The sequence below is a fragment of the Canis lupus genome, chromosome X, assembly GCF_011100685.1.
Source record: "Canis lupus familiaris isolate Mischka breed German Shepherd chromosome X, alternate assembly UU_Cfam_GSD_1.0, whole genome shotgun sequence".
Lineage (NCBI taxonomy): Eukaryota > Metazoa > Chordata > Mammalia > Carnivora > Canidae > Canis > Canis lupus.
In genome coordinates, this window is record NC_049260.1 from 107363323 (window position 1) to 107375828 (window position 12506).

General features: G+C 36.8%; 1 protein-coding gene across 3 annotated transcripts in view; it reads left to right on the forward strand.

Moving 5' to 3' along the window:
• Window positions 1-12506, forward strand: part of SLC9A6 (solute carrier family 9 member A6) — a 56837-nt gene that overhangs the window by 7961 nt on the left and 36370 nt on the right. For all 3 annotated transcript variants that reach the window (XM_038588403.1, XM_038588401.1, XM_038588402.1), the window contains 6 exons: window positions 1731-1930; window positions 3311-3388; window positions 3683-3759; window positions 4071-4183; window positions 6728-6833; window positions 11473-11614. In XM_038588403.1, the coding sequence (XP_038444331.1) occupies window positions 1731-1930; window positions 3311-3388; window positions 3683-3759; window positions 4071-4183; window positions 6728-6833; window positions 11473-11614 (716 nt within the window). The remainder of the gene's footprint in view (window positions 1-1730; window positions 1931-3310; window positions 3389-3682; window positions 3760-4070; window positions 4184-6727; window positions 6834-11472; window positions 11615-12506) is intronic.

The following is a 12506-nucleotide window of genomic DNA, read 5'->3' on the forward strand; positions in this document are numbered from 1 at the left end:
GTTTTTTCAGTCTGTTTTCACTAACTAGACTGAGAGCTACATGAAGGAGGGACCTTGTTTTCATCTCAGAACCCTGGGGGCCTATTCAGCATGGTACTCTAGCCACATGCATTAAAGGAGTGGCTGACGAGTTAGTGTGAAAGGAAACAGGGAGGTAAAGTGTAGCTGATAGTGGCATGCTGTACCTCTTGGAGTAAAGGAAAGTTCCAGAAGTTTGAGTTCAATTTGCAGTTGAGATAGATCCATACCATGGAATATTATTTAGCTACGAAAAGGAATGAAGTTCTAATACATGCTACAACATGGATAAACCTTAAAAACATGATGCTGAATGAAAAACGCCAGACATGAAAATTCACATATTGGATTCTGTTTCTTTTTTTTAGATTTTTAATTTATTTATTCATAAGAAATACAGAGAAAGAGACAGAGACATACACAGAGAATCAAATTCCCTGCAGGGAGCCTGATGCGAGACTTGATCCCAGGACCCTGGGATCAACACCCTGAGCCAAAGGCAGATGCTCAACCACTGAGCCACCCAGGCATCCCTAGGATTCTGTTTCTATGAAATGTCCAGAGTTGGCAAATCTATATAGAAAGTAAGGATAGTAGTGGTTTCCAGGGGCTGGGAGTTGGGGGGTAAGGTGGAAAATGACTGCTAATAGGTATGGGGTTTCTTTTTGGAGCAATGAAAATGTTTTGGAATTAGATTGTGATGATCAATATACGACTTTGTGAATATAGTAAAAGCCACTGAACTGTATGGTTTAAAAGGGTAAATTTTATGATATGTGAGTTACATCTCAATAAAGCCATTATTAAACAGATCAATGTAGGTTTTAGTACCTAGGACATTGTGTACATTTGAATATCAATATGATGATCCAAGTACAATTCTTGGGACACCCGGGTGGCTAAGCATTTGGGTGTCTGCCTTTGGCTCAGAGCGCGATCCTGGAGTTCCCAGATCAAGTCCCACATCAGGCTCCCTGCGTGGAGCCTGCTTCTCCTTCTGCCTGTGTCTCTGTGCCTCTCTCTCTCTCTCTCTCTCTCTCTCTCTCATGAACAAATAAATAAAATCTTTAAAAAAATCCAAGTACAATTCTTGCAATATATTGATGTCATAGTGCTGGATGGAGGACTTCTATTCCATGTTTTGATTTTGAAACACATGTTTTTAAATAAAAATCTGACCTTTTAGTGATAGAAGAACTCAGTTGATCTACAAATATTATTGATGCTCCAATTTGTTAAATGTGTATTATTTGGCCAGCCAGGTGCTGGAGGAATAACTTGAGAAGTGTTGTGTGTTTAAGTTTTATGAACTGATGGATGGAGGTGGAGGTGGTAAACACATTTCTAACATGATTACACTGTCATGTTGGGATACCTTATTTTATGTACAGATAATTTGAAGTTATTTTTTATTTTGTTACATTCCTAATCACTTACTTATATCTTGATCTAGAAATGCAGTGATGCTGCATTTGCTGTACCCTAGGGAATGTTTTCCCCTCTTGTCCCACTGGATTATATGAATATTAAACTCTTAGATTTGCAAATATAGTAATACTTTTAAATGTAACTGCATTCAGTCTAGAAATTTGTTCTGAACCACAGAGGACTATGCTAAGAGTTCTTCTGTTATCAGTCCAAAGGGATGTGTGTGGTACAGAAGTAGCCTTTGTCCAAAAGAAGAGCTTATATGGTTCTTTTATTATTTCCAGGTCTTTTGGTGGGCCTTGTGCTTCGATATGGCATTCACGTTCCGAGTGATGTAAATAATGTGACCCTGAGCTGTGAAGTACAGTCAAGCCCAACTACCTTATTGGTAAATGTTAGTGGAAAATTTTATGAATATACGCTTAAAGGAGAGATTAGTTCACACGAACTCAATAACGTTCAAGATAATGAAATGCTTAGAAAGGTAAGTTCTTTGTTAAAGGGAACATTTGGATTTTTTTTTAAGTGTATAACTAGCAGCAAAGCAATTCAGGAGAAGAATTAATTAATTTTAATGATGTTTAAAATCATTCTTTTAAAATGGAGAAAAATCTCAATTAACAAGTGTAATATAATGCTAAGGAAATGAATGGACATCTGTCCATTTCATTTTCTGATTGAGGCTAAGTACTCTAATCCTTTTTGTTTCATTCAGTGATATTTATGATTGTAATAAATGGTGATCAGTATTGACTTAAGCAGAATTTATAAGCATTTCTTTCAATTTGCAGATGGTCCTTAGAGTTTTATGGTCCTTCAGCACATTGAGTTTATTTGATAATACCTAAAATATTCCATTAATATTTCTTAGGATATTATTATTTTTTTCTTGTTTTGACTGCATTGTGTCTGGAGGAGAATTCAGTCTTTCTTGATTCATAATCTGGCACAACGTCAGGGGCTTCATTCTGAGTATCAGTCACTGTACCATGCTGTGTATCGAGCTCCATGTGGGAGGCTATACTGCAGTTTTCTTGGCACTCAGACATTCCTGGCACTGCTTTCTGCTGTCCCCTGCCATAGTCCCCCCGCCGAAGCTTCTCGGGGCCTCTTTGCTCGTGTCTCTTCTCTTCCGCCCACCCATGGCTATGTGCCTCCACTTCTGTCTTCTGCATGGGCAGGACTTGGCTTTCATAGATACTTGGTTGTGGTTCAGACCATCTTTAATGCTTTTTACAATTTCATCCGAGCTTACTTGACTTTGCAAGAGTTCTTTCTACCTGTGGAAAATTCCAGTTCCTTAAAAGTCCTAGTAAACGAAAATTTTAGCATGGATATGTGTGTAGCTGCTTTGTGTTCATGTCAGATCCTGTTGCAACCTCATGAACAGAAAAGGGCACCTATGTTATTATAGGGACTAGAATGAAAACAAATAGGCTGTCAGGACTAGAAATCTTAGTCATACCATAATATGCTGCCATATACCTTTAGAAGCATGACCTATACAAGAAGTCAGTTTCTTCTTGCCAGCAATCATGCCATAGCTCCAAATTTTGTTACCAGCTTAGGGTCTCTTTTATTTAAAGCAAAGATATGTTCATGCTTTTTCCTATTTTTAAGATTTTTAATGTCATAGTATTTTATCACCCTTTCCACAGATATGACTTAACTGATTGCTCCAATACTGTCTCCTTGTCATTTGGTTGAGAAATATAACAACAGCTATCCTGTATGAAATACTTTTCAGTGACCACAATAATGTACTTGCCTTTTCCCCAGTTTAACAATCTTTTTTATTTTTGATAATTTGATAATACGAACTCTTCTAAGGGATTTCATCTAAAAGAACTCTTTATTTTAACAGGTTACCTTTGATCCGGAAGTATTTTTCAACATATTACTTCCTCCTATCATATTTTATGCAGGATATAGTCTGAAAAGAGTAAGTGCTTGTGTATTTCATATACTTTGAACAACTTGAAACTCCATGGACTTTGTCATTGTCTGACACTTCAGAAACAGGCAGTTTTTTTTTCCAGCTTTCCCTCCTTTCTCCTCTCCTCGCTGAAATTTATGCCTGTACAAAAAATTCTCTTACTTATTTCCTTTAATAAATAATACATTTAATATTAGCAAAGCACTCTAGAATAGAAAGCCTTTTCTTTTTCAAATAATCGGTAAGTATTCTAACACACTGTAACTTTTTTCTTTTCTTTCTTTCTTTTTTTTTTGTTAGAGACATTTCTTTCGAAACCTTGGGTCTATCCTAGCATATGCTTTTCTTGGAACAGCAATTTCTTGTTTTGTAATTGGGTAAGTACTTGAAGGTGAAAACACTTTTTATCCTTCTAATTATGCTTTTTAAAAACAATGCATATTTAATTTATGCAGTACTGTATTCCTGAGTGTGTTTGCAGACCTTTTTCAGTAAAATGCATTCACTTAGATAATAAGTTGTGTGACTTTTCCTTAAAGGTCAAGGTATTACCATACTTAAATGACATGAGTTAAATTTGAGATTAGTCACAGAATACTACAGCAGACACATCTTTTTCTTCCTACTATATTCTAACTTCTTTAACAGTTGCTGTTTTTTCTAAAGTAGAAATGTGTCTATTGACCAGGTCAATAATGTACGGCTGTGTTACACTGATGAAAGTAACCGGACAGCTTGCAGGAGATTTTTACTTTACAGACTGTCTGCTATTTGGTGCCATTGTATCAGCAACTGACCCAGGTATGTGCATGTGAGAGTGGAACTTCAGGACTTAACGTACCATGTTTTGCTAGCAAAAGCACACATGTGTAATCCTTCCTTTAGGTGTAGATTCATAAATTCCCACAATATGATACTTCCATTTGTAGAGGAAAAAACAAAATTCATGGATCCTTTCGGCTTAAACACACTGATTTTATTTTATTTTATTTTATTTTATTTCATTTCATTTTATTTTATTTATTATATTTGCTCATTACTGGCCCTCAGTTTGATGCTGTTGAGATGAGGGCTTTACAGCCTTTTCTTCAGAAATTCAGGTTGGTGTCTATCTTTAGTAACTGGGGATTTGGAGAATATGAACTAGATTAGTTAAAATGGGTAATAATGGTACACACTTATTTCATGCTTCGGGAAAGCCAGTTCCCTAAATATCCTCTGTTCGTATTCAGCTATCCGCATGTGAGAGCAGGAAAAACAGTTTTTAAATGATTGTTAGAAGACAGTTCTGCTACTGTTTGTGGGATTTGGTGTCACTGGTAGGCCTTACTATGCATTAGTTGTTTTTATATAAAATCGCCTTTATGGTTATGAAATAGGGTTTTTTATTTTTTTTTGAAATAGGGTTTTTTAAAGGATTTATTTATTTACTTATTTTAGAGGGAGAGAGTGTGTGCGAGCAAGCAGTGGGAGGGGTATAGGAGAGAATCTCAAGCAGACTCCGTGCTGAGTGCAGAGCTCCATGCAGGGCTCGAGCTCACAACCCTGAGACCCTGACCTGAGCCAAAACCAAGAGTCGGACGCTTACTTGACTGAGCCCCGCCAGGCACCCCTGATGTAGTTCTGATATGAGCACAGCTGGAGAATGAATGTCATTCTATATAGTTAGGCTGTAGTTTTCCTACTGTGATATTGATGAGTCTCACAGCTATGCTTATGGTAGGAACTTAGAGAGGATGCAGGCTGAAGACCTAGCGATGGGACTGGAGACTGGAGTTTTTGAACTAAGGATGCAAGGTTTTTTTCACTGGACTTTAGGACCTTGGCAAAGGTTTGTTCTACCTTTTGGCCTTGTAAGTTAATCATCCTCTTTAATTGTCATTCAGCACAATAAAAGGTAGGATCCTAACGTTATCTCTGAATTCCTGTTTTAACTCTGATAACATAGGGCATTATATATAGGAAGTAGGAAAATTTGTTCTCTATATGAGATGATTTTATAAAGCTCAGAGGGCATTTTAGAGAGGTGTTTGCATAGTTTAGCATTTTAAAAACAAAATCAAATTGTTCCCTTCAAGACCACCAAGGCTGCCCCCTTTACTGTTTAGAGTTGCTCCCATTATCTGTATGAAGATAAGATGGTTTTTGCAAGGAGCCAGTGGTCTCCGTTTTCTGTGTCCTTTTGCTTAGAAGCAAGGTCCTCGACTTTTCAATGTCTTTGAGAAATCTTGTCAGTTGGATTGGCTACATTACTTCAAACTTCTGGCTTTGTGTTGGTAGAAGAATTGCCTGAATGGCTCAAGATAAACTGTTTTACTCATATTAAGTTGGACAGTTACATTTCTTCTGAGTTATATAGACATTTATTTGCTCCTATAATCATTTGTTATTCTGCAATTGTTTATTTGTTAAAAGAGTGAGCCATAGGTTCTCTTTGCAAAATTCTTCAGTACTACTTCTGTCCTCCTTTTCTCCTCTTGGTAAGTTTTTGTATCAGTATTTTCCAGATGAAATGCTTTGCAGTAAAAACTACATCTTTTAAAATGCAAGTTTCCTGTTTTGTTGGTTGGCATTTGAAGGGGCTCTCCCATTCCTGGTTATAATAATCTCTCATGTCTGCTTGGATTTATTTAGTGGTGAGCTATATATGACTCAGCAATTAAGGTTATAATGCAACTTCAATCTCATCTGATTTTCTAAGAATTTCTCATAGAATTGTTGCCTAGAAGAAGGGTTGTTTTGTTTTGTTTTTAATCTTCTCAGGCTGTAATAGCCTAATTGTTGGCTTCTCATTAAGTTAAATATAGCAGCTGTAATTCTGATCATAAATTTTATCTCAACCAAAAACCAAACTTGTGCTTTGATTTCCTGTCTTTGCTAAACTAAACCAGTGTGCTTGAAATTTGCAAGTCAAATAGAAATGAGTTGTAAAGCTCCAAGGAGAAGATGAAGTTTGCAGCAAAAAATGCTTTTAGTAATACCCTTCTTCATCAAAGATTAATAATCACCTGGTCTGTAAGAAATTCTGCATATATTCCTTATGGAGAAGAAATGTACAAGACAAGATTGTTAGCATCTTGCATGAAACATGTAGGTCAGCTGAGTCCTCCAGGGTTAATTTCAGCTGTTTATAAGATAAAGGAAATATTGCGGGTACACAATCAGGGAAAACAGAAGTATGGACAAGGAACATACTGAATCTTTAATATGGTAAAAGAATGTTTATTGGGATCAGATCCTAAGAGGAAAAGATGCATTTCTTAGTAACCGTCATAATCATCTATGAAGGAGACTATGTTATTTTTGTAATGTCTAAATACTCCTCTGACTCTTTCTACTTGCTAGTGACTGTACTTGCCATATTCCACGAGCTTCAAGTAGATGTTGAACTCTATGCACTTCTCTTTGGGGAGAGTGTCCTCAACGATGCTGTTGCCATAGTGCTGTCTTCGTAAGTGTTTGTTTTCTTGTTATCTTCTATATTTTGAATGTTAGGGTACTAGGAACCAAAAGTCACTTATTGAATGAAGTGCATTACAAATGCAGATGTTTGAAAGACTGAGGTATTTTTTTTTCCTCTTAAAGAAATATCTACTTACAGACAACATGGAAAATGTGAGGAAGAAAAAAATGGTATATCCTTCTCACACCTAAAGACAATTACTATAAAAATTTGAGGGTACTGCCTTTTATTTTTATTTTCTATACATGCTGTTTTTACACAGTTGTGATTGTGGTGTGTATATACTTTTTTATTCTGTTTTAACATTACAACATGAACATTTTCTTTTTAAATTAAATTATATTTTTGGAACAGATAATGTATTTACATGGTTCAAGAATCAAAAATGTATAGAGGTAACCTAGAAAAGCCACATTCTTATTCCTGTTCTCATCCACCTGTCCCTCCAGCCCCTTATATGTAACCATTTTGATTAGTTTCTTGTGTATCCTTGTACTTCTTTATCCAAATACAGGCACACATATGAATAAATATACTTATTTGCCTCTTACTTCTTATTTTAAAAGTAGCATGCTAAACATATTCTATGCCTAGCTTTCTCTCACATAACTATATGCTGGAAATCTTATCATATGGAAGCAGAGAATTTTCTCATTCTTTGTTTGCAGCTACAGGGTATCCTATGTGATTTACTATGAACTTATAGTTGGTTTAATCAGTCTCATATTGCTAGAAGCATAAAAGAGTTTTCAGTCCTCTGCTATCCCGAACAATGGTGCAGTGATTAGCCTTGAACTCACCTGTTTTATACATGCATAAATATATTAGTAGGATAATTTTCCAGTAGTAAGATTACTATGTTAAAGGGTAAATACATTTGTAATTCTGTTAGACATTGCTACATTACCTGTCAAAGAGATTATGCCATTTTGCACATTAACCACTGAATTATGGGAGTGCCTGTTTCCTCATAGCTTCCCCAACAGAATATTTGTCAGACTTGTATTTTTGCCCGTTTGATGATTGAGCAATATCTCATTGTAGTTTAATCTGTATTTCTCATATTTAACATAAGCACTGCAGAAATGTCTGTTAATTTTTAGAAGTTTTAAATAATATATACTTTGAAAACACAATTATTAAAATGAGCAATACTTTAATCTACCTATAGAAGTTACTATACATGTTATTAGAAGGTGTTTGCAGGTGAAAGAATGAGTCTGAACCTCTGAGGAACTCAATCCTGCCAACCCACTCCTGCTAAGCAAATATCTAGCCCCGTAGACAGTTGCCTTTACTTCATACCATCTAGTAGGTGAAAGCCAGCAATGCTGCTCAATATCCTTCAGTATACAGGGCAGCACCCACCACCCAACACATAATTATCTGGCCCCAAATACCAATAGTGCCAGGACTGAGACATCCTGATGTTTTAATCAAAGTCACTAGAATGTTCTTCATATTGCAATTGGTATCACCTACACTTTTATATAGCACCTCTTTGTCATTATTTATGACAACAAAATTAATACATGTTTGTAACAAAAACATCAAAGTGTTTGACTTAGTAGAAAATTTCTGAAATTTCAGTCCTCAGATAACCACTGTTAAGGTTTTCATCTAGGCTTTTCCTTTAGGATATTAACATAGATCTAAATATATTAATAATTTTTATTTTATTTTTAATTTTATTTAAATTTAGAGTGTATTATTAGTTTCAGAAGTAGAGTTGAGTGATTCATCAGTTGCATATAACACCCAGTGCTCATTCCATCAAGTGCCCTCCTTAATGCTCATCACACACTTATCCTATATCCCCCACCCCTATAGTAATAATTTTTAAGCAAAAAAAGGCATAGTACTAAACATACTCTTCTGTAATTTGCTTTTCTCACTTGGACATTTTACTGTGTTAATACTTCTATTATTCCATTGTATGGATACAGCACAAGTTTACCTCTCATATCCCTTACTGATTAACGTTTGGTGTTTTCTAATAATGTATTATTGTGATTGGCACTGCAGTGAACATATTTATGTGTAAGTCTCTGTGAACCCTTGTGAGCTTTTCTGTAGGATGCTTTTTAGAAGTAGAATTTCTAGGCTAATGCATATTATCAGTAAAAAAAATTGAAAAGTACAGTCCTATTTCCCTCTAAAAATGTAATAAACATCTACTTGAAACCAGTTGCACTACATGTAAAAAGAGCTATACGTATGATAATACCCAGCTTCTAGCAATGTAGCATAGGGAAACAGTCCAATATTTGTAAAAAAGTGCAAATATGCTCTTCCACATTTTTATTTTTAGTAGCAAAAATAATTAGAAGCACCTTTTACATGTCTAACAGTGGGAAATGGTTAAACAAATGCTTACATCCATTTGGACCACTTTTGAAGTCTTAAAAACCATAGAGAGACTAGTAATTTATTTTCAATTATCAGATGAAGAAGCAGAATTCAAAACTATATGTTCCCTACAGTCATAACTAAACATGAAATAACATACATGTAACAAGAAGAGGGGAAAGAAATACAGAAGGCAAATAAGACAGCCCTGTTAGGGCAGTAGAAGGATGGGGTGATTTTTCCCTCTGAGTTGTACACATTGTATTACCTTTATGATTTAAAAAAAAAGTATTTATAAAATGTTGCTGCCTGAAGATAAAATATTGAAGTTTTGGGAAAAATGAGTTAAAATTTCAATCCAGAGGCCAGTGTTTGGCAAAGAAGGAAACAAGGGGCACCTGGGTGGCTCAGTTGGTTCAGTGTCTGCCTTCAGCTCAGGTCATGCTCTCCGGGTCCTGGGATCGAGCCCTGCATTGGGCTTCCTTGCTCAGTGAGGAATCTACTTCTCCTTCTCCCCCTCTCTCCTCCTGCTCTCTCACTGTCTCTCAAATAAATAAATGAAATCTTAAAAAAAGAAAAAGAAGATGAAAACAAGCCTCTCACCTGTTCTCAGCCCACCATGCTTTCATGTGCTCTTGTACGTTTTCATGATTAAAAAATAAAATAATGATTGCTGTGAATCTTGAATTTATATGAATTAATTCAGGGAAAACAGTCTCAGGAGGCATGGCATAGACATTTTGTTCCAGGCAGCATTTTTTTTTGAGTGAGAGAGAGGGGGCCGGGGAGGAGAAGAGGGACAGAGGGAGAGCAAGAATCCCAAGTAGACTCTCCACACAACACAGAGCCCAACATGAGGCTCGATCTCACAACCCAGAGATCATGACTTGAGCTGAAATCAAGAGTCCAATGCCCAATGGACTGAGCCACCCAGGCACTCCCAAGCCAGCATTTTGAAAATTGTCAGCAGAGAGAAACGAAGGTTGTAGCAGCAAGATTCTTTCTGTTCTCCCAGCAGCTGCTTTATTTTCCTGTTTTAATGTGGTCAGATATCATTTATGGTGGTGGGACCCTTTATGTATAGATGAGATAGCATGACATTAGAGGCCATTTCATATTTATTAAAATATTTTTTTAATTGTGAAGGTATGAAAAAGACTTGGTGGACATTTTCCACCAAGCCCACTTTTCAGCCTTGTATAGCAAGCCTACTTTTCAGCCTTGAACTTTAAAATACATCATGGTAACCACAGGGAGAATTAATTATATTCCTAGGAATGTGTTTTTTCTCCTTCTTTTCTTTGACATGACTTGTATGATGTCTTTGAGTCCAGCCAGATTTTTTATTAAAACACTAATATGTCAATTAGCTGCAATGAGAACTGATTTAGTAATGGTAGGCACTCTCGCCAGACACCTGCTGGCAACAGTGATTTTCTCAGCCATTTCTATTTCCCAGGGTGACCGTTTCAAAAAGAAGTATTTCTAGACCAGGTTTGGACTTGTAAGTTCAAGATGGAGAGTGTCTTCTGTAATTGCGTTTCTTGGCCTCTCACAGAGTGACTTTCTTTCCAAAGTTTGAGGTAGAGGTCCAGCTGGGTAAGCTAAGTGGATTCTAATTCCTTGGATGGACTTTCAAGCCCTTTTCCCTATAAAAGTCCATTTCAATGAGTGAATAGATGTTAGGCATTGGGCCCATTCTGGTATTCTAAAAGTTGAAAGGGTACTTCAGTCATCTTTTTTTCCCATAGGAAAAACAAAATGTGACCAGGTTGAGTATTGAACAGTATTCTTTATATTCTTATGCCTCTGCTGAAAACAAGTAGAATTTTTCATTAGTTCATTCACATTAGTATGTTGGGGCTTGTAGGCACTCAGTGCTAGTAAGTCCTGAACAGAGTCATAAAAGAATAATTCTGCACAGTATCTTTATGCTGGAGAAAGATACTCCTATACAACTTCATATAGAGGACCTTAAAACATTCTCTCTCTTGAAACTATCATTTAAGTAAAAGAGGGATTTTCTTGCTAGCTAGATCCACCACAGGGTGTTTTGGTAACCTTCTGTCCTTATTTTGGCAATTCAGATCAAAAGTTTTTGTCCTCTTTCCCCTCCCCCTGACCTCTCCCCCCACCCTGATTTTATCTTTTAAGCTACATTAGAGAAGGTATTTATTGTTTTTGATACTACATTAGAGAAGGTATTTATTTATTATTTTTGAAGATAACTTTTAAAGTAAAAATTGCTTCTAGAAGTAAAATAATCTCTCTTTTGTAGCTCAATAGTGGCATACCAGCCAGCTGGAGACAACAGCCACACCTTCGATGTCACAGCCATGTTCAAGTCTATCGGGATTTTCCTTGGCATCTTCAGTGGATCTTTTGCAATGGGTGCCGCTACTGGTGTGGTGACAGCTTTAATATCCTTTTATTAATCTTTCCTTGTTAACCTAAAAAGTGGTTGAATACTGTATTCCATGGTCTCTCCTAGTTCCATAATTTCCATTGTGTTAAAATTATTTCTTTTTTAAGATTCATTTATTTATTTTAAAGAGAGAGAAAAACAGAGTGAGAGTGGAGGGGATGGTGCCAGAGGACAAAAGTCTTCACAAGCAGACTCCCCACTGAGTACAGAGCCTGATGTGGGGCTCCATTCCATGATCCGTGAGATCATGACCTGAGCTGAAACCACAAGTCAGGGCAGCGCCGTTTGCCCAGCGGTTTAGCACCGCCTTCAGCCCAGGGCATGATGCTGGAGACCCAGGATCAAGTCCCACATTTGGACTCCCTGCATGGAGCCTGTTTATCCCTCTGCCTGTGTCTCTGCCCCTCTCTCTCTTTCTCTCTCTCTCTCTGTGTGTGTCTCATGAATAAATAAACAAATCTTAAAAAAAAAGAAACCAAGAGTCATATGCTTAACCGACTGAGCTACCCAGGCACCTCCATTGTGTTATAGTTCTTAACCTTTTTTTAATGAATTTATTTATTTATTCATGAGAGAGACAGAGAGAGAGAGGCAGAGAGGCAGAGACACAGGCAGAAGGAGAAGCAGGCTCCATGCAGGGAGCCCGATGTGGGACTTGATCCCAGGACTCCAGGATCACGCCCTGAGCCAAAGGCAGACGCTCAACCTCTGAGCCGCCCAGGTATCCCTATAATTCTTAACCTTATGACCAAAGACTTGGTTTGAAAACATTAGGTAATCACCCTTACCAATAAATAAATAAAGGAATTTCATTGTTTTGCATTAGGCTCCATGCTCTCCAACTTTCACTAAAAAAGTCTAATTAGACACAGTGACCCTCTGGGAGT